A 24,027-nucleotide genomic window follows, 5' to 3' on the forward strand; every position below is an offset into this window, starting at 1 on the left:
TACGCGCGTGGTCGTTGAAATGATAGGATTAAGCTGTTTTCCAGATTGAAAGTACTTTTGAAAAGGTCTCATAAACAGTTCGTTGTTCTACTATATATAAGATAATTATTAATGATAATAATTTACTATTAACATATTGCAGTGTACAGATATAATACGGTATCTCTCGAATATAATACTAGTACGATTCAAACCGGCTGCTTGCGATCGATATCCAGTAAAAATCCGCGCTGCTTGTGGCTTCTTGTTTTACTAAAATGTATTCTAAGGGTAAATCCTAGAAGTAGCATATAAGAAATACGAAGAACTAGATTTTTAAATAGCGAAGAACCGTCGAATCACTGTGCGTGCTGTTAGGGCTGCACTTTAGGATGTACAGTTGTAGTAAAGGTTAAAAGCGAGGCTACTCTGATCGTTATCTAATTGACTTTAACTAAATTTACGCAAAACGAAAAATTTTTCACTATATTAGCACCATTCGGTTCAAGAAAAAGGAACTTAGACAACTGGACGTAAGGAAAACCAGACAGTCTCTGAACGATAAAGTTATAAATCGTCCTCTCGAAATAAATACTGGGAATTTGACTGACCTTTCTGCCGAAGCTGATCGTAATTAATTAAGTGTCGCTGAACTGCCGTTCAGTGACAGTCAAATTAGCTGAACTTAATTTTGAGTCAAAATTTTGACCACGCACAAAAAGGCTACGTTAGAGTAATAATTGCTATCCGGAACATCGTTAAAGTTCTTGTGTAATAATCGAAATGATAAATAAGCAATTAAAGTCATAGTCGAAATTTTCGGTGAAGTAAACAATGTACGTTCACATTGACCGGACGTTTCTGCTCTGGTTCGCAATTGCATTAGCACTTGAAAGGCGACTGCCAAAAGAAAGGTTGCATTATTTAAATACAAACTAAGAAGCCAGTGTTGATCCGGAATTTTGGCCTGCATCTCGTTCGTTCCAGATGATGTCCACTCCAGCAGGCATATCTCCATAATTTCCGTTTGGCGTTCACATACCACCGCGCCTTTCGGTTTTGCGCGCATGTGATCCAATGTAAATCCAAGTGTGCAACAACTGGGTGATGTGCGCGCGCACACGTATATACATTTGGCGTCCGAAGCTAAATCTGGCCAATATCGTTTAACAGCGGATACAGTAGATTGGCTGGTTGGCCGTCTATCTATTTAATCATAATATTTGTATATTTGATAATCGGATTTATTTGTGGAAGGGTTGTGTTATGTTTGAATTAACTCAAACGCTGATGATGAAAACGTCAAGTTTTGTCGATATGAGATGAGCAGTGACAATTTTTTAGGTATTTCTTACGATCTTAAGAGAGACTGATCGGTTTCTCATCGCCGGGGTTTGGCTACAGCACCGGTGTGACTGTGTAGCAGTACAACACAACTGTATGGGAAACTGTTCTTTCTCTCTCTGACTCTCTCGATCCAAAGTGTTGAGTTAGATAGTTCGCTTACACAATGTTATTTTTAATACCTGCACCACCGTTACAAAATGATTTTTTGTGTACCTAACGTTTAGTATCGTCGTTTGTTCTGCATAAATCTCCACGTTAGGAAAGGTACGAATGTTTAATGCGTGTTTGGAAGACACATTGATCTGCTCTGACCATTCGCTGCAGTCGCCAACTGTGCAAACAGCTGACTGGTCGCTGCCGGTGGCTGGATAGATTGCACAAAACTGAGCAGCAGAATCACTTGTTTTTTTCTAAACGCTGGATACATTATTCGGTTAGCTGTTGCCGGTTGGATTTGTTTCAACGTATTTGTCACGTTCTTGTAGATAACAGACACCAGCGGTCTTCCTCTTTTGTAGCGGCTTCTGAGCCGGCTTGTTCATCTGTGGCTGCTACAGCCTCGAAAGCCATTGTGATATTTATACTACTATTATGGAAGTATCACTATTGTTATCCGCCATTGTTATATTGGTACGTTATTCGTATACTTTCTACAAATGCTTGTGGATTTGCAGTAACTTACTTGTAGATTTGCAATAACTTTACGATTACTGTGTAACGGTGTATACGTTCGATTATGTATCGTTTGCTAATTAACTTAATAATTAACAGGTGTAAAATAGTTATACGAATTGCGTTTAGGTAATCGATCTGTATTTTGTCCAAATAGTGTATAATATTATTTTCTTATTATTCTCCAACCTACATATTGGTACGTTAAATTTGCAGTTGTATCTGCATGCATCTCAGTGTTACTTTTGTAATTTGGAAAGTGGCCTTGTTGTATCGCATGACATGTGATATGTACGTAGACCAGAAATTTCGCAGCTGCTAATTTACAGATACAATTAGTTTGGTTTACAAAATTTTGCTAGAAGGCAGCTGAATATACTGAGAATGATTTCTTGTTATTAGCCACAGAATAGTCCTTCCATTATCGCTTACTGTTTATTTAATTTCACCTTAATTTGACGGAAAATTTTTGTACGGAAGGAGTGGTAGTCGATGGTTGTCGAGTATGCGTTTAATTGGGAAGAAATTAACGCATGAAGGAACTGTTACTCACAAGTGATAACCATCTCCGGATCGTTAAAGACTACTGATACCTATGCATTACAGTTTACAGATGAGGTGGTTACTTCGTATGTTTAGGATTAGCACCAGCGGGAATGCTGTTTAATTTGACAGCTAATACAGACATAAAAGTCCGAACGTTTCGGCAAAACATCATAGTCCACCTGATGATTGTTTTTATAGCTATTAATTCTTCATTTTTGTAGTGAGTAATATGTTTGCCAAGCCATTGTGTCCGGCAGTTGATAAGCACTAGTGCGTATTGGCATTATTACGAGTCAAGTGCTGTCACACGTTTCTGCACGCGCAGTTTGATTTTTGCCATGGCTACAACCCATAATTTATTAGAATCAATCTCTCACGACGCATTCTTAAAAATCTACCAATCTACTAATCTTCTAATTTCTTTAAAAACCATTTTTAAGAGAACGCATTATGCGATGAAAACAAACTTAAATTTGGCTAGTCGTATGCAAAATCTAAATCAAAATTTGCCATTAGTATTATAACTGGATACAGTTTTGCAATTTTTTCTCCGATATGACAGGCTATTGGCTGTGATGGTATTGTGGGAGCGGAACGACGATATGACCAGTGCGGTATCTGTGATGGAGACAGCTCCACATGTCAAAGAATAAAAATTGAGTTTGACGAACGGAATTTACCAGCGGGATACAACAAGGTGGGAACCATTCCTGTCGGCGCTTGCAACATTACTTTGACAGAAAGAAAGCCAACCGGGAACGTATTCGGTACGAATTCCATTGCACATTAACGATAAATTGTTACGATACTGAATTGAACTACACACAGATACAATATTTTCCCACAGACGATTTATACTCTTAAAGATGAAGTAGATATTTTTCTTTAATAGGCAATAGCCACCAAATAATTATAAGTTGAAGACTAACGACCGCTAAAATTTAAACATTTAAAAACATTAATGTATGGTGGATAATTATTGTATAAATTTATGTACTGGATTGATCGCACTTTTTATAACCACTGCCTGTTACTGTATACAGGGCTACTGTAACAGCAGTACTTCTATACAGTATGACAACACATTACGTTAATAATGCCGGGTTTTTCTAATTTGTAGCACTCCGTACGCCACGCCAGTTTTTTCTAAACGGCCAATGGACAGCGAGTCCCACTGGCGATTATCCGGCAGCGGGAACAGTTTTCCGCTACCAGCACATCATTAACGGCAACTCACTGCGACCGCATGGCGAACGGATTACCGCCCGGGGTCCGCTCACCGAAGACATCGAAATTATTGTAAGGCTTACTTTTCAGTTTATTGTGCCATTATACTGCGCATTTTGAATACTATGCTGACTTTGGATAGTATTAAACTGAATTTCCACATAATTTTACAGCTTATCACGAAAGTTCCAAATGAAGGAATAATTCTGGAATACACCATCTCCACCCAGCGCAACCACCGTCACAGCGATGCGGGATCGCCAAGCCGTCGCCACCGCGCCGACAATTATTACCCGGATTACGCATCCAACCAGGTGCACCGCGGAGACATTCCGTCTATTGCCGAGGATTTTGTTGATCAACCCATCCAGGTGGAGGCCGACCACACCTCCGTTCCCGAGATCAGCAATGAAATTCCCGTCACACCTGAACCCCGTCAGCCGGAGCGCTACCGATGGACCGTGGCCGGATACACCGCGTGCAGCCGAACTTGTGGACGCGGGGTCAAGCATTCGCGCTTAGTGTGTATGATGGAAAGCAGCCGGCAGATAGTGGATGACATCTATTGCGCCAGTGTGGTGAAGCCGGCTGTGTTTCAGGAGGCATGTAACGAGCGACCTTGCCGGGCTGAGTACGTGATAACAGTAGCAGCACAAATTAATTTTGCTATCGGTTACTTACGTAAAACTTTTGTGTTTAAATTTTTAAATTACAGTATAAGCAAACTGCCAAGAAAATAGTTTTGCACTGTAGCTAAATCGTTCAACGTACTCTGTACTATGTACTGTAAACGTACTTATAGTAAACGTAACACAGCTGTAAGTTTTAATTAAGCAGTAGTAAAATTGTTTTCATTTGAAAATTGTTTTCGGTTTCCGAAATAAACATTCAAGGAAATAAGTTTGAAATTTTACTAACACCGGCATAACGTTTATCTGAGTTAAGTTTAGTATTTTAATTTCTAGCTTTGGGGTGCACATGTTAACATAATACAGTAATTGTACTAATATTACTCATTTTTAGTGCTGGAAATATTTCCGTTATATAAATCGACCCGACAATAATATTGTGTTAACACTAAAAATATTTGTAAAAGCGTGTTTATATTTAGCGATTAAAATTTATAACCGCATAAACTTTTTGCGTGGCTATAATTTTGTTTTTGACGGATTTTGGTTTAAATGGACCAAATTCAATTTAGGTGGCAGTACGGTGACTGGAGTGCGTGCAGTGTGACCTGTGGCACCGGTACACAGACGCGGGAAGCCCGCTGCCGTGAACAGCAGAGTGACGGCACCTTTGCCGATGTGGGCGACGAGACTTGTGGCACTCAACCGACGCACAGCATGCAGCGTAGCTGTCAAATGGCACCTTGTCAGCCGCGTGCCAGTTATTACTGGCGAAGTGGGGAGTGGAGCACGGTAAGACGAGCGCGTTGCACCGTGCAACAGGTGTTGCACCAACAAGGGTCATGTATTTTGGGCATAATTAATCTTTCTTCTTCCCGTTTAGTGTGATGCAACGTGCGGACGGGGCACTCAGCGACGACAGGTAAAGTGCTTTGATCAAGTGTACGGCAGCGAAGTGGGCGATCAGAAATGTCGGGAGCCGAAACCGGCCGAAACCCAAGCTTGCGACGGTGGTGTCTGCGCTGGAACGTGGCTCGTATCGGAATGGAATCACGTGAGTGCCGTGTTGATAGCACTCTAAACAAACTCAAGATACTGTAAAAAAAATAAGGAATTTATAATGAGAATAAAATTAGTACTGCTGGCATTATGTGACAGTTTTTGTATAGTGTAAAGTATTTCACGTGAAATTTGCTGAATTTTTAGTGCTCAAATGGGTGTGGCAACGGCCAAACCAACCGGCATCTGGTGTGTTTCAAAGATAACCGCCCTCAGGATGCTCACATGTGCGATGCAACTCAACGTCCGGAAACGCATCAAACCTGTACTAGCCAGAAAGAATGTGGCGGAAGGTGGTTCGAAGGACCGTGGAGTGATGTAAATAATTTTTTGCAACGTTACACAGCTTAAAACTATGCTACGCTAGACAGAAATTAATGCTTTGTTGGTAGTGCTCCGCTCCGTGTGGTGTCGGCTCACAAACTCGCCCGGTCATCTGCCTGTCGCAAACAAGCTACGATCGACGAGGACAGTGCGAAGTTCTCCCGGAATCGGAATGCAAGTATCATCCCAAACCGGAAACGCAGCGACAGTGTCAAAGTTCACCTTGTCGTGAAGGAACATGGTAGTCAAAAGAGAATCGCTCGTAGAAAACTAACAGAATTTCGGATTTTCGACTTGGTTATAGGTACACTTCCCCGTGGAATCCGTGCAGTCATTCCTGCGGCGTCGGCGTTCGATCACGCCAAGTGGTTTGCTTGAACCAACATAAGGAGCTCTCGAATGATTGTTTGGAAGACGTCAAGCCCAGCACGCTGGAATCATGTGGTACAGATGTCTGCCCGTCATATGACGACCGGAATCTAGGTGCTCAAGGCAGCGTGAATCCCTCGTGGGTGGCTTATCCCTCAGTTGACCTTAACAATAAAGCTGGTACCGGTTATGAGCCACCACAGTATGATCCGTATCGGCGACCAGTTGACCTTAACAATAAAGCAGGCACCCTCAACGATCGACAGGATGATGCGCGTCGCCGACCGGTGGATCTTAACAACAAGGCCGGTACTCAGTACGATGCGCAACCGCAGCAGGACTACCGTCCTCCTGTTGACCTTAACAACAAAGCCGGCACGCTGTATGACGCGCAGCCGCAACAAGATTATCGGCCGCCGATTGACCTCAATAACAAGGCGGGCACACTGTATGATGCCCAACCGCAACAGGACTATCGTCCTCCTATCGATCTTAACAACAAAGCCGGAACATTATACGATGCTCAGCCCCAGCAGGACTACCGTCCACCGATCGACCTCAACAACAAAGCGGGAACATTGTATGACGCGCAACCACAGCAAGACTACCGTCGCCCAGTTGACTTGAATAACAAGGCGGGCACACTGTACGATGCGCAGCCCCAACAGGACTATCGCCCACCGGTAGATTTAAACAACAAGGCCGGAACGCTGTACGATGCTCAACCGCAGCAAGACTATCGGCCACCTGTGGATCTGAACAATAAGGCAGGAACTCTGTACGACGCGCAACCCCAACAGGATTACCGGCCGCCAGTGGACCTCAACAATAAAGCAGGAACCCTGTACGATGCTCAACCACAACAAGACTATCGACCACCCGTCGATTTGAATAATAAAGCCGGGACGCTTTATGATGCGCAGCCACAGCAAGACTATCGCCGTCCGGTTGACCTTAACAACAAGGCGGGTACACTGTACGACGCCCAACCCCAACAAGACTATCGTCCGCCAGTGGATTTGAACAACAAAGCTGGAACGCTCTACGACGCTCAGCCACAACAAGATTACCGACCACCCGTTGATCTGAACAACAAAGCGGGAACCCTCTATGATGGCCAACCGCAGCAAGATTACCGTCCGCCGGTTGACCTAAATAACAAAGCCGGCACACTTTACGATGCTCAACCACAGCAGGATTACCGTCCTCCGGTCGATCTGAACAATAAAGCGGGAACTTTGTATGATGCACAACCGCAGCAAGATTACCGTCCACCGATCGATCTGAATAATAAAGCCGGTGTCCTCAATGATCCACCCGTGGATCTTAGCAACAAAGGTCCACGCTACGCCGACCCGGCACCGCGCCGTCCACCGCCGGCCATACATTCGCGCAAGGGTGATTCCGGTGTGCGTCGCACACCTCCGCCGCCGCCCCCTCCACCACCCACCACGCCACGCCCAGTGGAGGCGGGACCTCAGCCGGGACGCGGCGACACTCCCTATTATCCCGCGTCTGCCGCCAGAAGCAGTCAAGCTCGGCGCGCCGCAAATGGGGTACGGAATCGAACGGCCAGCTCGTCCAGGAGGGTGGACATTGATGTGGGACAATCCGGCCGCACTCGGACCAATCGCAACGGCGGAAGGGCCCGTCAAACCACACCCTCACGGGACTGCGTGGACAGTATCGACCGCTGCCGGACTGTAGTGGAGATGGCCTTCTGTCGCTATGATTATTACAAGAAGATGTGCTGCAAATCATGTGCCGGACAACAAGGTTAGTTTCCTCAGCGATCGTCGTTTCCGGATATTATGCGTGGGAGCTACAATCATGACACAACTGACTCAATCTACACTTCTACCACTGTTCACCAAATAACATGAATTCCATGTTGTCCATTTCATGACAAAACGTTTTTCTGGCTCATAATTTACTCTTTTCTCGGCTTCCTTTTTTGTGCCTTATGAATTTTTGTGCTTTATTACTGTAGCTAATTATAATATTGATGAGACTCTGTTGGCTTTTGTTGCTTTCCTTTACCTTTGAATCTTTTTCAAGCCATTTGTAATATTAAATCGGTTTTAACAATCGGCTCACTTCAGTACTAATAACATGCACTGCAGCAGAAAATAAAATAAGCTATAGTTTAATATTTCGATGAGAGAAAGGTGATTGATACCTCAAGTTTTAAAGGATAAAAGTTTTAAAGGTTCTCGAAGTATGATTTTGGTAAGAGGTGTTGAAATCGCATGTTTTGATATTATGTAAATAGTTTGAAAGTGATCATGGGCTCGTCGATAGACCTGGAAGAGTGGGATAAAAAGTTTTATTGTAGTAGATCAGTGAAGTACTTGTTTCAGAGACAAAGAAGTATTCTGTTGCAACGATTGTACTGCACATGTACAAAGAAATATTGTGTACATTGTAGTAACTTGTAAAAAAAAATTAAACAGCTCATAGGAAGAAAGACGTTCAGGACATAAGAACGGTTAAAATCATTTGCTTTAAGTTAAAATCATCTGTTAAAAGGCTGCTTTAGGCATTTAGCGGGAAATGTATTCTGCAGTTTGATTTCTTACGAGGGAATAGCATGCAGTAAAGAACAAATTCATAATATGTATATATGCATTGGTAAGATACCGAGTGGTTGATAACGTGTGAGCACTGCACAAAGTAGAGATGTTAATAGATATAATGTATTTTAACCGGTATGTATTTTAAGTATTCAGAAAAATTTTGACTATAAACTCTAAGCTCTAAAACATGACCTTTTCATCCCATGCGCTTTGATTACTGATTTGTACAAGTCACGGTAACTTACCATATTAATTTATATTTTGTGAGCAATACCGTGTTTATACAGTGATGTGCTATCTTGCTCGCACTTTTATACACTTCACGATCACCTTGACCGGAAATAAAAACATTTACGGTGCTGATATACCGTGCGGTATCACCCTTACGAAAAATTTCTTATCGTCCATCACACCTCGATATCCTTCGTCGATAAAACAGTGTGAGAGAGACGTTGTATTGCAGGTAGAAACAACATAGCAGCCCGGCTACAAGTATAACATTGCGGTTCTGTTTTGATGTACTTCTACTTCTAGACTTGCACATAAATGCTTTGGCATCGAATTCTAAAGTTAGCAAACGCTTATTCACCGGTCATATATTAGCGAAATACGTTTTGGGTATTCCGGATAACGCAGACTCCCTTTGATAATTTGCGAAAAGTGTACAGCTGATCCATTGCCCAGACTTTCGTGTGCTACACACAGCGGAAGAATGGCTGCGTTACCACTGGAACCTACGGACCATCCTTATTATCGAAATACAAAAGTAACCAGTCTGTCTGTCACTGATGTGCGGTATCCCACGTCCTTGTTTGCTGACGGGTCCGGTAAGAATCACCCATAAACTGCCGTTGTTCTTACTTTTAATATTATAAGCTAAGAACAACTGAAACTGATGTACATGTCACTTATTTCCTTGAAAGGCGCCGCTGAATCTTGATTAACGAAGCGATTCGCACCAATAACTATAATGCATTATTGTAGTTCAGTATGTATAATTGTACCGCTTGTAGATGCTATGCACACTGATCCAGACTATTCTTGTGCATACGTTGTCCTGCAGACGGATCATCCCGACGGACACGAAGGGCATGGATTAACTTTTACTCTAGGCAAAGGCACTAATGGTACGAGTCAGAACTAATTACGCTATAATTCCGTATTTTAAGTTGTAATGCTAATTAACATCAATTTTATAGCACTGACAAGCTAAAAAATTACGTAGTACTACTCTGTAGTGATTTACTGTAGTTGCAGTACTTCTGCTCCTAAATTCCTAATGGAACTGCTGTATTAATTAACCGCTTTCTAATGACAGAAGATGGTTTTTACAGTGGTAATCGCCGCTGTCAACGCGCTCGAACATCTTGTGGTGGACCGGAATGTCCATGGGATATTCGCTAATTTCGCTGCATTTTACCGCACTATCAGCAGTGAGAGCCAAATCCGCTGGATCGGGCCGGAAAAGGGCGCATTGCATTTGGCTACAGCGGCGGTTCTCAATGCACTGTGGGATTTATGGGCTAAACTGGAAGGCAAACCGTTGTGGAAATTAATTGTGGATTTGCAGCCCGAACAAATCATTTCAGCCATTGACTTCCGCTACATCCGCGACGCTCTTACTGAAAATGAGGCGCTGACCATTTTGAGAGAAGGGCAGACTGGGAAACAAGATCGCGTACGAGAAATGGAGAAAAATGGATATCCGGCGTAAGCATCTACCTACGCGGAGTATTCGTATTGTACACAGTACACGCTTAAGTTTAAAAAGCCTGTTGTAAAAAATTATTTAAAGGACCGAAAAGTGAAAACATACTTGAAGTATAGAAAGAGCAGTAGTTTGTACGGGTGTTTGTAAGTTTTTTGCTGCTTTTTTTAATTAATTTAGTGTTATGACTTCGTATTCTCCGGTGCCGATTATTTTGTTTAACAAAATTAATTGTAAGCTTTATACGAGTATTGTTGTTCTATGTATTTTTTCATTCTTTGCTTAATCGTTAGTTTCATTCTACTTGACAGGTATTCCACTAGTTGTGGATGGCTTGGTTACGAATCTGACTTGTTACGAAAGAAACTCCGCACATTTATTCGGGCCGGATGGACACGGTTCAAAGTGAAAGTCGGTGGATCACTAGACGATGACATTCGGCGACTGACAATCGTACGCGAAGAAATTGGCTACGATAAGCTACTGATGGTCGATGCCAACCAGAAATGGGATGTTCCGGAAGCCATTTCCTGGATGCAGCAGCTGGCCCGCTTTAAACCCTTGTGGATCGAAGAGCCAACTAGCCCGGACGACGTCCTCGGTCACGCTGCGGTTGCCAAGGCCCTGGCACCGCTGGGCATCGGCGTGGCAACGGGGGAACAATGTGCAAATCGGGTCATCTTTAAACAGGTTACCTTTAAATAGGGTCATCTTTAAACCTTGACAAGGGAAACAATATTTTTTACCTGAAGAAATCGAAGCTGTTACAATAATTTCAATTTTCAGCTTCTCCAAGCGAGCGCCATTTCATATTGTCAAATTGACACGTGTCGGCTGGGAAGGTACGTAAAGATGAATTACAGCAGTAACCCAAACTTCAATTTTTCTTCACTTTAGAAGGCTGAAACAACGAAATAAACAAATTTCTTGATATCAGTGGTCAGATACCACTTTATTCAAGGAAAGTTTGACTGTTATTTACAACTGCACTAATAAAATAGCGGACAGATTATCCGTAAATTTTTCGATTACCGATTTATCGTGACTAGGTAGTACTACAGTAGCTGTAAATTATTTCACATCTACAAATTATCTACAGTGACTCAGTGAGCACTACTCTGGGTAACAATAATGGTTCAAACCGAAAGTTCTTGGATAAGTCTCGCTAACATTAGTTTTGATTTCTGAACATACTTCAATTTGTCGAGCCGTCAAATAATAGCGACAACTTTTATTTGTAGTATCAACGAAATTCTGGCGGTACTGCTAATGGCCTGCAAATTTGGCGTTCCCGTATGCCCACATGCCGGTGGTGTAGGATTGTGCGAGCTGGCCCAGCACATGGCGTTCATCGATTACATTGTCATTTCCAAAAGTCTGGATAATCGTGTGCTGGAATACGTTGAACATCTGCATGAGCATTTCGCGGCCCCGGTAACCATGAAGGAACAGAACTACGTTCCACCGACAGCACCCGGTTACCTCGTTGGGATGCTACCGTCGTCCATTGCGAAGTACCAGTTTCCTAACGGGCCAGTGTGGAAAGATTTGATGCAGCACAAAGCTAAACCAGTTTAGCTGCATTTTACTGAATTTCTCAATATCTACCGTGTGTCTACAACACTAAATCCATACGAGTATCGTGGTGCAAACACGAATTCGAAAAACAAAACTGTTAATGGTAAACTCAGAAATACAGCAGAAACCCACTTGCTACAAACAAAGCACCTTTAGCGTATACTAGTGTAATAGCATTTCTCCAAATCGGAAGGCAATTTATGCAGATCAGTGTGAAGAAAACTTTGGATAGAAGGTGAGATCTTTAACGGAAAATTCCTGTAGGCGCGTTAGATCAGATCTCGGTCTTAATCCTGAAAATAACAAGAAAATAATTTAACATTTAGCAGCAAATTTCAACCTTTTTCGCTACCAGGTTCATGCTACGTGCCCTGATTCAAGTAACATGATAAAAATACAGACAGACCTTTGATTTCATTCAAATCACGAGTGTAACAATTTTCACGATCTGCTTTCATACCTGAGCAGTTCTGTTGAAAACGATACGGCCGCGAACGGGATCCATTTGAAATGAAGGATGTGTAAACGCTAAAAATACAACAGTTATTGCAAAAAAGGAGTAGCAGCAGTCACAAGTTCATAGATGCGTACAGAAAAAAAACAATTAACTGCGGTAGGAAGTACATACATTTATTGATCGGTACGGAAACACAACTGAGCCCGCTTCGAGCGCAGGGCAGCACAGTCTCTAGAAGGACCCATTCATCCTTCGCAAAGTTATACGCTTCAACTGTATCGACAGGACTATCGAGAAGCTGCTGGCCACCAAAAACGAAAAACCCTTCACTGTCAAACGCGATCCCTGGCAAATATCGCCCAACAGCCATTGAACCTAGAGAAAAATTTAGGCATTCGTATGAATGCTGTTACGAAACTTTCGACGAATATCGATGTCAAATTATTGCAATTACTATTATACTGAAAAATTGAAAATAGTAGTTTACTTTTTGGTATCCATTCGTTGGCAATGGGATTATAAGCATCCAAGCGATTCAACACAACCTTCTCGTTGGATATCCCGCCTTTAAACAAAAAAACAAATTAAAAAAAGTTCACTAGCAGACGTTGCATGTGTCAACTTGTCAACTAACCGGCGATATATATGAAATTGTCTGGGCCGACACAAGCCACCGCACCAGTACGAGATACATGCACAGACTTCGCGGAACTCCAGCTGCCGCTCTGATGAGCATACCGCAAAACCTCATCCGAAAAACCTCTATCAGAGACGCCGCCAAACACGTATAAACTGCCTTCGAGATCGACCACCGAACAACCGCTCAGCGGAACCGGCAAATCAGCCACGAATTCCCAGTTATCCGACGGAATGCAATAGCGTTCCACAGTATTCAAAACCGAGCGACCGTCACAGCCTCCAATGGCGTAAATGTATTCCCCAAATGCAGCTATACCGAGCGCGAACCGCGGCGAATTCATCCGTTTTTTAGCCTCCCATTTGTTATTGAACGTATCAAAGCGAAATGTGTCACCAGAAGCGGAGCCGTCAGGTAGCTGCCCGCCACATAAATATATGAATTCACTGCGAGCAACTAGTCCTGCATTGCAGACACCGATGGGCAAGGACATTAAATTGCCCCATCCCAAATCGGACGGACAAAGTCTCTCCACGCTGCGGAAAACAATGTGCTGGTCTTCTCCGCCAATGCAAATGATGACTTTTTCACTGCCTTCAGAATAGAAAAAACCGTCTAAAGAATGACACAATTTCTGAAATAAGAGATTAAAAAATATACGCTAACTAGTACCTACGTACGCAATGGACTGCGATTCGGAACAGATGCTCCCAGTTAAAACGGTAAAACGCATATTCAGACTACCTGACTGCGCTAAGCCATAACGCTATAATAAGCGTATTCACCGCATTACAAATACAGTAGCTTCGCAAAACTATAACATGAAAAATTAACGTTCGATGCAATGCTATACTGAATCAGTTTTCTTCAAATACAAAACTCGGAGGGGGAAGGGGGCTCTACCGTAATAATAAGAGATATGCAACATGGCACGATCCTTACCCTCCATGGATTCCTGCTTCTGAGCATCTTCTGAAAGGATAGGAGCAGGATTTTTGATCTGCGATTCAAACGCCTCCTGCAATCATTCCAGAAGTTTGGCACAACTTCTAGTTAACTCTGGACTCTATCGCTACTATTCAATTACAATACTTACTTGGAGCATAGACAAAAGATGAATTTTATTTATTAAATGAAGCGCAAGGCACTTATTTCCGCTCATTGTTATGGCTATGTTGTTCTTTAAAATACTGTGCAAACCTTTGACAAATACGTTCGGCAATCCTGCAAAACCGCGGTCGGGAATGTGGCACTGAACATCATAACTTGCTTTTCGAACGGTGTCGCCAGGAAAATTTCGTGCACATCCGACTGCATGTCTAGCTGGCGCAGCACCTTGTCGCATTCATCCACAATAAAGTGCTTGATGTGCGACAGATTCAGCACGCGCTCACGGACCAGAGCCGTCAAGCGGCCCGGGGTGCCCAGAACGATGTGGACAGGGCCGGCGCGCAAATTCTGTATGTCAGCCAACAACGGAGTGCCGTCGCAGAATAGGCCTATGCGGATTCCACCCAAATGTCGTCCGAAACGACGATACTGAGCTCCGATTTGGTAGGCCAATTCACGCGTCGGTGCCAGCACCAGGACGGTCGGTTGGGTGTGATTTTGGGGGTCGATCATTTCCAAAGTGGAAATTACGAACAAGACTGGAACAGAAAAAAGCATTATTATTATTATCGCTCTTGCAATGCTACACCGGCATATATTGTATACGTTCAATACGATCAAACATCACCAAAATTAATACCGACACATGGATGTAAGTAATTGCCCGATCATTGAAAATCACTGCTTTCTCGAATAACATTATAACAACCAAACAAGGAAACCAGGTATGTACAAGTATGTTGCTCAGTACTTCAGCATGATGTACCTGTCTTGCCCATGCCAGATTTAGCCTGACACAAAATATCCACACCTGACATCGCTTTCGGAATACATTCCGCCTGTACTTCTGCAATACACAATTAACCAGTTCTATAATACTGTTTTATGTAAGCAGCTTAATGAGCTTATGTAATGTTCCTAGAATGTGCGCCTCAACAAATCAAAACTTACGGGATGGCTGCTCGAAGCCCGCACCGAAGATTCCACTCAGGATTTCTGGTTTCAGTAACATGTCCCTAAAGCCAGCTGTTGGCAGGCTATAGTGACCGTGATAGGGAGTATGCACCATGACACGATCCGTATCGTCCATGGGTTCCTGATTTTGCTCACTGCCATTGCTACTGCCATTGCTGGTAACCAGTTCTTCCACTTTTTCCTCATAGTCCAGCAGCTTCCTCTCCTCGTGCCCGTTTTGAAGAGCCATTGTAAACTGCGGCAAAATAAAGTCAAATCAAAAGCAACTGATGTAAAATACCGATGTTTTAGAGTCTTATATAAACATATAAACAAATAAACAAGTAGGTACAACAATGAAAGTGAAACTCACCATCAGTACTCGTACAGTAACTGTAGTACAGTAACTGTACGAGTACTTGTACTGATGGTGAGTTTCAGTCGTAGTTAGTAGTCACTATAGATGAGTTGCCACAGAGCTCGTGACGTCACGAACCGAAAAAAAAGCCGAACCGTGGCAAAACCGAAGCGAATTAACCCGACGCGCCAACCGAAATAATCAACTGCGCCAAATTAGGCATTTGTAACCGGAAATGCGAGGCAGCATGGGTTCCTAGGAAAATCGCTTATAGCCACAACTTAGCTGATGCAAAAATTCAGGTTTCTACGTTCCCCTTATGCAAATTATCCCTGTATGTTAATTATTTTGGCACAATCCGCTTGTCAAAATTCAACTTCAGTGGCGAGAAACGAAGGTGCAAACATGGGTCCCTTAGCGTTGTGGCTTACGGGTGAAATCACTTCCTCTCCTTCTATTTTTTCACGTGACCGGCGATCACCTGTGGCAACTCATCTATGGATAGACCGTAGTCACCGTATGAGCCTACAGGCTACAGAGTCGTCAGCATGTGCACCCTGTGGGCGGGAACCCACTTCAACCCAGTTTGCAGCGTCATTTCACAAAAATTATTTATTTTAATTACAAAATTATTATAATTATATCCATCGGTTAACCGGTGGTTAACCGGTGTACGGCAACGCGGTTACCCAGACGCACCGGTGTGCGCCGGTGTGATTTTTCCCAAAAACCGCACCGCCTGTACCAATTTATTTTCAAAACCGCACCGCAATTTTTTCAAATTGCACCGGTGCACTGGTAATAAACCGCACCGTTAACAACCCTACTACAGACAGCCTACAGTACATCCGTAGTCCAAGCGACACGCAGTGACGCAGGCCCTGTACAGGTAAACCAACGAAACGAACAAGGACTATCCTTATATCGAACACACAATTCTCCATCGTGCTTAATAAAAATTTATTTTAATCTGACTGAAATCTCACTTTCGATAATTTGATTGACACAAAAGAGGAAAGAACTGCAGTTAGCAGAGAAACCAATGAAGACAGCAGCCAAGAACTCAAAATGGATACAGGACAGGCGGGCTATTGTACTCATAAGTCCACCGTTTAGTCCTGTTACGAACGAATGGACAGCATGCCCGGTACTTTTCCTGCCTGGCTGGTCATTCGCTTGCACAGACAGACAATGCGAGTCGGCGCGCATCACAAGCGCACTTTTTCAAAAAATTGTTGCTGTTGACACATTGCTTTTTGGAGATAATGGTTGTGACCATAAAACGGTATAAAAAAGCCGCTTTCGAATGATGTGCGATAGGAAATAATAATTGTTACCACTGCTTGGCAAACCCGATATTAGCCACCTTCGTACATTAAAATGTAGCCATCTTTTAGCGTACGAAACTGGCTAATATCGCATCGCATCTCGTAATTAGCGGTAGCAGTTACTGTTTCCTGTTTCATATCATTCGAAAGCGGCTCTTTTATACTGTTTTATTGTCCCAACCATTACTTCCAAAAAGTAATGTTGTGTCAACAGCAACAATTTTTTTGAAAAGTGCGCTCGTGATGCGCGCCGACTCGCATTGTCTGTCCGTGCAAGCGAATGACCAGCCAGGCAGGAAAAGTACCGGGCATGCTGTCCATTTGTTCGTAACATGACTAAAAGGCCTCACCCACAAATTTGATTGAGCTGCCTGGCCTGAACCGTAGGAATCTAGCAGACCTGGGCAGTTATCGAAAATTGACCCATAGTTAGAGCACGGTATAAAAGAGATAAACCTCTGGTAGCGAATGATGCTGAACGTAGCATGTACAAAATTCAGTACTTTTCGGCATGTTTTCGTCAAAGGCATCAAGTTGTAATTAAGGGCGTAAACGTGTGGCACGGCCTACAGCCTCAACCGTTTGGAATTTTTCAAAACGGATTGCACATTCTCTTGTTAGTTTTTTATTTTCTCCATGCTCGTTATCGGTTTGATACGAAATTATGATCTTTGCATAACTCGAATTATGAATATGAGTAAGCCTTATGTAAGTCGTAGGAGCAGTCGGAGTGAGTGGGGTTGTAGGGCGCAGACAGACTGTCGCTAGCGCGCTGCCTGCCAGGCCTCTATGTCTACATGCCCGATTCAAACCACATTACTACTTTACTCGACTCAGATGTTTTTTTGGAATTGCAAAAAACAAATTGCAGATTCAGAATCAGCGTAAAATGTTGCTATGGATTTCTGTCTGTAAAAAGTTTGTAGCCCTTATGGATCGTCAGAAAATCACTGCCACACGTTTTCAACTTGATGGCCGTTTCGCCCATTGTATTTCTTTTGTCTTTCAAGAAATGTTAATGAAGTGTGACGGCAAAAAAAGTACTGAATTTTCCTACAGTGTCTTGCGCTACCAGAGAAATCCTTTATACCGTGGTTAGAGTTAAGAGTTACAGGGAGCGTGCGAGTTACGCTAACAGTTAAGTTAATGGTGGAGGAAAACCGAGTTTCGAGTTACACCGCGAGTTGCTATATATAGTATATACTATATACCTAGTAATTTTATGAGAGGAGAGTTAAGTTAGAGTTAAGTTTTCTTTTGAGCGAGTTACGCTAAAGAGTTAAGTTATAACTCAATAACTCGAAAATAACTCGCGTTAAGTTAAACAGTTAAAATTGACTGCCCAGGTCTGGTATCTAGTGGTCTTGCAGCAGCGCAACTCTGCAGCAGGTGCAATCTGCATAGCGCGCACTTCAAACTGTTTATTAAACTCTTTACGGAGCTCTGTGTAACGAGTGAGAAGCTACATACCACGGGAGGCGTTTAACCCATCGTACGGCGTTTACCAAGTGGTACGGCTATTAAATTCAAAAATTAATAATACTGTACTTACTTAATACTACCCTAGCTCAGTCCACGGTGCAACAAAATAATAACAATCCGGTTTCGATATACAGTACTTACTCGCATGTCTTTTCTACATTGCAGCTACAGCTGCAGTTTATATGGATTACCGAGACATGTCAATAAAGCGAAAAACACAAAACCATCGATGAATCGCAATACAACAATAATTATGCAGCAGCTTCTCTCTTCGCAGCAATTATCCAATCTCGCTCTTCCCCAATGCTCAGCCTGATACCGTTTCCGCGGGGGAGACTGACATATGGCTTCGTACCCTTTCCAATAACGAACACGAAATTCAATCTGCAATGCGAAACAGCGTTATAATCGAACACTCCCCACAACAAACTCAAAATCATCGGCCTAATTCTATCGATCTCGTGAAAACATTGTCTTTACATTCTTACGAGCGGCCAAACGTGTCCCAATGCGTCCTTACTCCTTAATATGAACAATGTCGAAGCTTGAAGCTTCCCGGATGTCGTTCGCGGCTGGTGATGGTGCCGACAGGCCAGACACGACCCAAGTAGTGACCGCCATTCACCATGCACAAGTTGCCAACTTCGAACTTAATGAAGTCGACAATCTTGCTGCTGGCGATATCTAACTGGATGGTATCGTGGGTCTTAACCAATGGATCTGGATAGCGGATGGTGCGGCCATCACCAGTCACCAAGAACGGGACACCTTTGGGACCGACACCCAGCTTCTTCACGCGGCACAGTTTGTACTGAAAAAAACTACAACCGTATACATCTAATCGCTCACGAAATATCACTCAAAAAATTCCTCTCGGACTGTGTTACAGGCTACGATAATGGAATAATTGTACTAAAGCAAACGATTACCACCCCAGCTAGGATGAAAAAAGTATCAAATTGACGAATAAATGCAACGTAAAAATTCTTCTAAAATGGGTCCATCAAAACGGCCATTTGTCGCAATCGTAATCGCATTTAGTTGAATACATTCGTTATACAGAATACCCAAAATAAAAAACTTTAAATGCTCAAATTGCAATATCAAACCAATATCAAATCAAACCAATATAATATAAAGAATCATTTATATCATACCAATACTGAAAGCCAAGAACAAATTAAGGAAATAATTTGATCAATAATTCGATCAAAAATAAACAACGCTTACCTAGGCTTCTTTTGGCGTGATGCGATGAACTACGAATCGGCCCTTGGTATCGTAGATCAGGCGGAAGTTCTCGTTTGTCCGTTCAATGTTGATCACATCTGCAAATGCTGGACATGGTATCATTCAATTTAATGGAAATCAACAGCAGCATACGCACCCCTGAAACCAGCGGGGAAAGGGGGATCAGTGCGGACTTTTCCGTCAACTTTGATCAATCGCTGCATAACGATTTTCTTAACTTCATCACCAGTCAGCGCATACTTCAGGCAATTCCGGAGAAAGATGATAAGTGGCAAGGATTCGCGGGATTTATGGGGACCACACGCACAGCTAAGACGAGAAACCTTCGAAGAAAACAGAGGTGATTGCTCATGTATTTGAACCTGGAAAACATAATTGCATGGTGCGGCGACGCAGTCTTACGAAACGCTTTTTGGGGCTGCAGGCTGCCTTTCGAGTGCCTTCCATTTGAAGCCTAGATGATGTTGGTGCAGTGGGGCTGGCGGCTGCTCACAATATATCAAATGTTAGCTAAGCCTTAATTAAATATGGGTGACTAGTGACTACAGACGAGACCCACTCTTATTACATTACCGCCTCCCGCAGGGTTTGGAGCTACGTCCACTACCACTGGGAACGGCAGGGGGGGAGCGTTCTGTGGTGGGGCGTTGCCAATTAGCCAAACCCCGCCTAGTGGTTGAAAATCGAAAGGCGGCGGTGGCTGAAGTACTCCTGGGAGGTTGCTGGCTTTTATGTCGCCGAAACTAGCATCGACGTGCCGCGGTAGGCTGCAAAAATTAAGGAAGTACTGTGCTATTTTATAATACCGAACGATGTACACCTTGCGACATTGTACACCCTGCGGCTGCAACTGTGTTTCTCGGTACTTTAGTGCTAAGGTAAGCCTGCTGACTATCGTGCGCTGTCATCGCTAGGTGGCTATTCGTGTTGCACATAATTCGACACGTAATAATTGCAGTAACTCACAATCGTAGATTCATTTCTCTCACAGCCTTATCAGCCCGTTCCTCATTCCCGGCCCTCACTGTTAACGCCAGTCGTCGCATCCCCAGTGAAATGGGTGGATCTGCGGCAAAAATACCGCCTTCTATTCCTCCAGTTACACAGTAATGGGCCACATTTAGCGCTCCGGCCAGCTGCTGGGCAGTGTTTGTTCCCGGTAATGGTTCTGGATATTCTGCTGCAAACAATTGTGGAAGTCACATTTTACACTGAAGACTGAAGAGTGAAGACGGATCACGTAAGTACTGCAGTACGCAATTCAGGCTCAGAACACTTCCTTAAAATTTGAGAACCGATTTCGAAATTTGTAAAATGCATCATGGTGGTCGAGTTTCGGACGCAAAACAATGAGTTAAGTAATCAACTATTTTGTACGTTGTCAACGTATCACGGACATTCGCCATACCACAGAACCTGAATCTTACCCGAAAAGTTAAAAATGATCCTTGGATTACTCATTTGCGTCAATGAATACTGTTGTTTGTAGCTAACGACTCGTAACGCAAATTTTTAAACCGGTATTACGGTCAAGATGATCACAGATTCAAGTGTTTGTACGAAAAGTATTGTATGCACAAAAAATAAAAAATTAAAGGGTAATATAGAAGAAAGTAATTTACTGTGCACTTTGACAATTTTCTGGATTTTGTCCGAAATCTTTCGGAATGGGAAGCGCTTGCGCGGTTGCGCAGTGGTATGCCGGCTGACCACCGGTGCACCGCCAGGCACCTGCGGTTCGTACATGTGGTGGTTGACCATGCGGTCCATGCGTACGAGTGCAGATACAATAAATGACAAACGCTGCTTAATTTCTGTAGGATACTCCAAACAGCCGTTTAGGAATACCGAATAACTTATCTCACAGATCACAATTACCTCCACCGCAGCATCAAATAAAAATTCAGTTGTTAAATCACGATCGAATCATTCTAATTTCTAACCGGTTTTTTGAATCAGTTAAATCAGTGTAACCGGCCTGCAAATTTGGCGCTCCCAAATTGTCATACCATAGTGAGGTGTAACATATTGTGTGAACTGGCCCAGCCCATGGCATTCATTGATTACTTACATTTTTCTTTATTTTCAGGTCTAGCTAGAGTAGATAATCGTGTGCTGGTCAGCTGGTATACTTTCAAAACCCTGGTGAACATTTGCGGCCTTGGTCGTCGATCACCGTGAAAGAACAGAATTACTTTCCAGTTTCCAGCGACAGCACCCGGTTACATCGTTGGGATGCTACCATCTTCCATTGCGACGTACCAACTTCCTCACCGGACGTTTGGCAAGATTGATTGAAAACTCAACTCAATAGTTATTTATAAGCCAAAAAAGTTAGCTCCAGTTTATTCAGTTCCCCAGTATCTACCATGTGGCAAACCTTCAGTGTTCAAAATAATTATCGGGAACCATGTATTGTTAACACTTATTAACAGTTAACGGTAAGAGCTGCTCCTAAGTCCTAAAAAAACCATTTAAGTAATTTAAAGAAATAACAAATTTAGTAAAAGAAGAAGCGCAAAATTATGCAAAGAGCATACACGAACATCTACATCTTTCCATCACAATCCAACAAATCTTGACACTTTCAACAAGGCAAATTTTTCTATTCCTCACAGTCTTGTCCAGGTAGAACGAAACGCAGCCTAAACTTATTATCATCGCCAAGTAAAAGCACCAAATGTCGTTTATGTCGGATACCTGAAAAAAAAACAAGATAATGCGCCAACAGACAAGGAAAACGGTGCGCACCTGCCTGAACGACTTACTTAAAGTGACTCGATTCGAAGAATACTGTTGAGCAGAAAGGAACGCACATAATCGGCGGATATCCACTTTAACGGAGTAAAGCCCGTTTCCCAAGGCTATTTCTTCCTCGGTTTCCGTCAGATCTTCCGTATCGACACTACTATCTACAAAGGAAAAAATAAAAATCAACAAGTGTTTGCTAACTTTTCTTGTACGCACGAATAGAAATCACAGAAACAATTCAGGGTAACAGACTATCAAAATTTACCGACTGTATTTTCCAGATCTTCAAAATGGCTGCAAATTTCGTATTCGCTGGTTGGGCCACCCACATCAACGGAAAGTTTTTCGCGGCTAGCCGAAATGGTTGCACAGACTTGTCCCAGAATTCGCATGCGATCGACAACAGTTTTAAATAATTTCAAGGAAGACAGTTGATGGCCAATCTAGAAATTCAAGCAACAGAAATTAAAATCGGTTAAATAAGCAAGAAAATCGGGAACGTTCGTTCAGACATGCGAAATACTTCTACTGCTGGAGTGGTAGATTTCCGAATTTGTGGATGAAAAAACTTACGTTCGTGGGAATGTCTTCCGGCGGCGTTATATCTTTCCACACACTTCGTGCCAGAACGATAATGGGAGTGTCATGAGTCGTAAATTTTGAACGCATAGTCATGGACGGCTATACAAAAAGCAAAAACAACATTAAAAATGCTATCCATCTTCCACGGAGTCCTACGGTACAATTTCTGTTTAGCTTCATGAATCATGCTTTATCAAATGAAAATAAGTCTTATGAAAAGAAAGTCATAGCCCATTATTAGTCTTTCATTCCGTTGCCAAAACTGCAAATACTTTCAGAATAATTTTTAATTGAGAATCTTCGACATACCAGTTCAGATTCGACGCACATACATGGACCAACTCTGTTAGTGAGTTTGATTTTGATATATTTGGCATTCTTCTGTGGAACCCTGAAGCCTCTCAGGAGCACCTCGGGATTAACTTCGATAAATATCTCATTGGCATCCGGAGCGTAGCCGACCATATTGTATTCATCAAACAGGACTTCCTAACATTTCACGAACGAAACATTTCGTTTCAACTTTCAAGCGAAACCATGGAGCGCAGGCGATGTTCTTGTGTTTGGCTCAACATACCGGATGCATCTCCGCGAGCACATACGCGCCTCCATCGATCATCGAGGCTGGTTTGGTGAAGATGAACATACGCGTCGGAGTCATACGCACAATGCACGTGGTATCGCATAGCTTTGCAACTGTCTGGAGTATCCCTTCAAAGACAAAAGGACTTACAAACAAAATTTTCGATACACCTGCAAGTAGGCTTACGGTAAAAATGCTGGATACTGAACAGATCAGACATTTTGCAACGGAACTTCATGTTTTAGCACTCTCGCAGTTAGTTACTCTCAGCTGGAACTTAATACGGTTGGAACGGAATCCAGAGGACGCTACTTTCCACCAGGAAACCAACACAATTAAGTGAAATAACTCCCAATAACGGCAGTGTGCAAGAAGAAGCGATTAAAGTAAAGACTGTAAAGTGTAAAAAGTAGAATAATAGTCTGATAATACGAAACGAACATGTTAATTGTTAAAATTTAAAATTCATGTTTACGTTTAAACCAGCCAGAACAAAGCAGTGATGGATCGAAGCATACGT

The 24,027-nt window shown here is 42.8% G+C and overlaps 5 protein-coding genes across 10 annotated transcripts; 2 read left to right on the forward strand and 3 right to left on the reverse strand.

Annotated features, from left to right (window-relative positions):
- The first annotated feature begins 1,182 nt into the window (after positions 1 to 1,182).
- On the forward strand, positions 1,183 to 8,281 carry LOC129601811 (uncharacterized). Of its 3 annotated transcripts, none has more exons than XM_055500713.1 (10): positions 1,183 to 1,590; positions 1,812 to 1,956; positions 3,107 to 3,311; positions 3,665 to 3,843; positions 3,945 to 4,402; positions 4,973 to 5,192; positions 5,284 to 5,454; positions 5,607 to 5,777; positions 5,852 to 6,024; positions 6,088 to 8,281. In XM_055500713.1, the coding sequence occupies exons 2-10, from the start codon at positions 1,918 to 1,920 to the stop codon at positions 7,931 to 7,933; spliced, it is 3,462 nt and encodes a 1,153-aa protein (XP_055356688.1). In that variant the 5' UTR covers positions 1,183 to 1,590; positions 1,812 to 1,917; the 3' UTR covers positions 7,934 to 8,281. The 3 variants fall into 3 exon arrangements, with proteins under 3 accessions (XP_055356688.1, XP_055356689.1, XP_055356687.1); XM_055500714.1 differs by having other exon boundaries at positions 1,845 to 1,956; XM_055500712.1 differs by lacking the exon at positions 1,183 to 1,590 and having other exon boundaries at positions 1,601 to 1,956.
- A 933-nt stretch (positions 8,282 to 9,214) lies between these two features.
- On the forward strand, positions 9,215 to 12,122 carry LOC129601809 (mitochondrial enolase superfamily member 1-like). Its single transcript, XM_055500710.1, has 6 exons — positions 9,215 to 9,555; positions 9,742 to 9,855; positions 10,063 to 10,438; positions 10,748 to 11,126; positions 11,223 to 11,278; positions 11,678 to 12,122. Exons 1-6 carry the CDS (start codon positions 9,441 to 9,443, stop codon positions 12,012 to 12,014), a joined length of 1,377 nt encoding a protein of 458 aa, XP_055356685.1. The 5' UTR covers positions 9,215 to 9,440; the 3' UTR covers positions 12,015 to 12,122.
- LOC129601808 (uncharacterized) lies at positions 12,007 to 20,618 on the reverse strand. Of its 4 annotated transcripts, none has more exons than XM_055500709.1 (16): positions 20,558 to 20,618; positions 20,165 to 20,358; positions 19,994 to 20,076; positions 19,728 to 19,914; positions 19,571 to 19,668; positions 18,821 to 19,151; positions 18,482 to 18,724; positions 15,170 to 15,428; positions 14,985 to 15,065; positions 14,309 to 14,757; positions 14,051 to 14,126; positions 13,106 to 13,723; positions 12,959 to 13,036; positions 12,643 to 12,846; positions 12,475 to 12,542; positions 12,007 to 12,307 (listed from the first exon to the last, which is right to left on the reverse strand). In XM_055500709.1, the coding sequence occupies exons 7-16, from the start codon at positions 18,485 to 18,487 to the stop codon at positions 12,302 to 12,304; spliced, it is 1,845 nt and encodes a 614-aa protein (XP_055356684.1). In that variant the 5' UTR covers positions 18,488 to 18,724; positions 18,821 to 19,151; positions 19,571 to 19,668; positions 19,728 to 19,914; positions 19,994 to 20,076; positions 20,165 to 20,358; positions 20,558 to 20,618; the 3' UTR covers positions 12,007 to 12,301. The 4 variants fall into 4 exon arrangements, with proteins under 4 accessions (XP_055356684.1, XP_055356683.1, XP_055356681.1 ...); XM_055500708.1 differs by having other exon boundaries at positions 20,160 to 20,358; XM_055500706.1 differs by having other exon boundaries at positions 20,151 to 20,358.
- On the reverse strand, positions 18,864 to 19,794 carry LOC129601821 (40S ribosomal protein S4-like). The gene is made up of 3 exons (XM_055500728.1): positions 19,728 to 19,794; positions 19,604 to 19,668; positions 18,864 to 19,151 (listed from the first exon to the last, which is right to left on the reverse strand). Exons 1-3 carry the CDS (start codon positions 19,792 to 19,794, stop codon positions 18,864 to 18,866), a joined length of 420 nt encoding a protein of 139 aa, XP_055356703.1.
- Positions 20,619 to 21,911: 1,293 nt separating the features above from the next.
- LOC129601810 (checkpoint protein HUS1-like) lies at positions 21,912 to 23,977 on the reverse strand. The gene is made up of 7 exons (XM_055500711.1): positions 23,694 to 23,977; positions 23,502 to 23,635; positions 23,234 to 23,413; positions 22,916 to 23,023; positions 22,608 to 22,785; positions 22,360 to 22,503; positions 21,912 to 22,291 (listed from the first exon to the last, which is right to left on the reverse strand). The coding sequence occupies exons 1-7, from the start codon at positions 23,743 to 23,745 to the stop codon at positions 22,197 to 22,199; spliced, it is 891 nt and encodes a 296-aa protein (XP_055356686.1). The 5' UTR covers positions 23,746 to 23,977; the 3' UTR covers positions 21,912 to 22,196.
- Positions 23,978 to 24,027: the final 50 nt, after the last annotated feature.

This window comes from Paramacrobiotus metropolitanus, unplaced genomic scaffold (assembly GCF_019649055.1).
Source record: "Paramacrobiotus metropolitanus isolate TYO unplaced genomic scaffold, Prichtersi_v1.0 Parri_scaffold0000279, whole genome shotgun sequence".
Taxonomy (NCBI): Eukaryota; Metazoa; Tardigrada; class Eutardigrada; order Parachela; family Macrobiotidae; genus Paramacrobiotus; species Paramacrobiotus metropolitanus.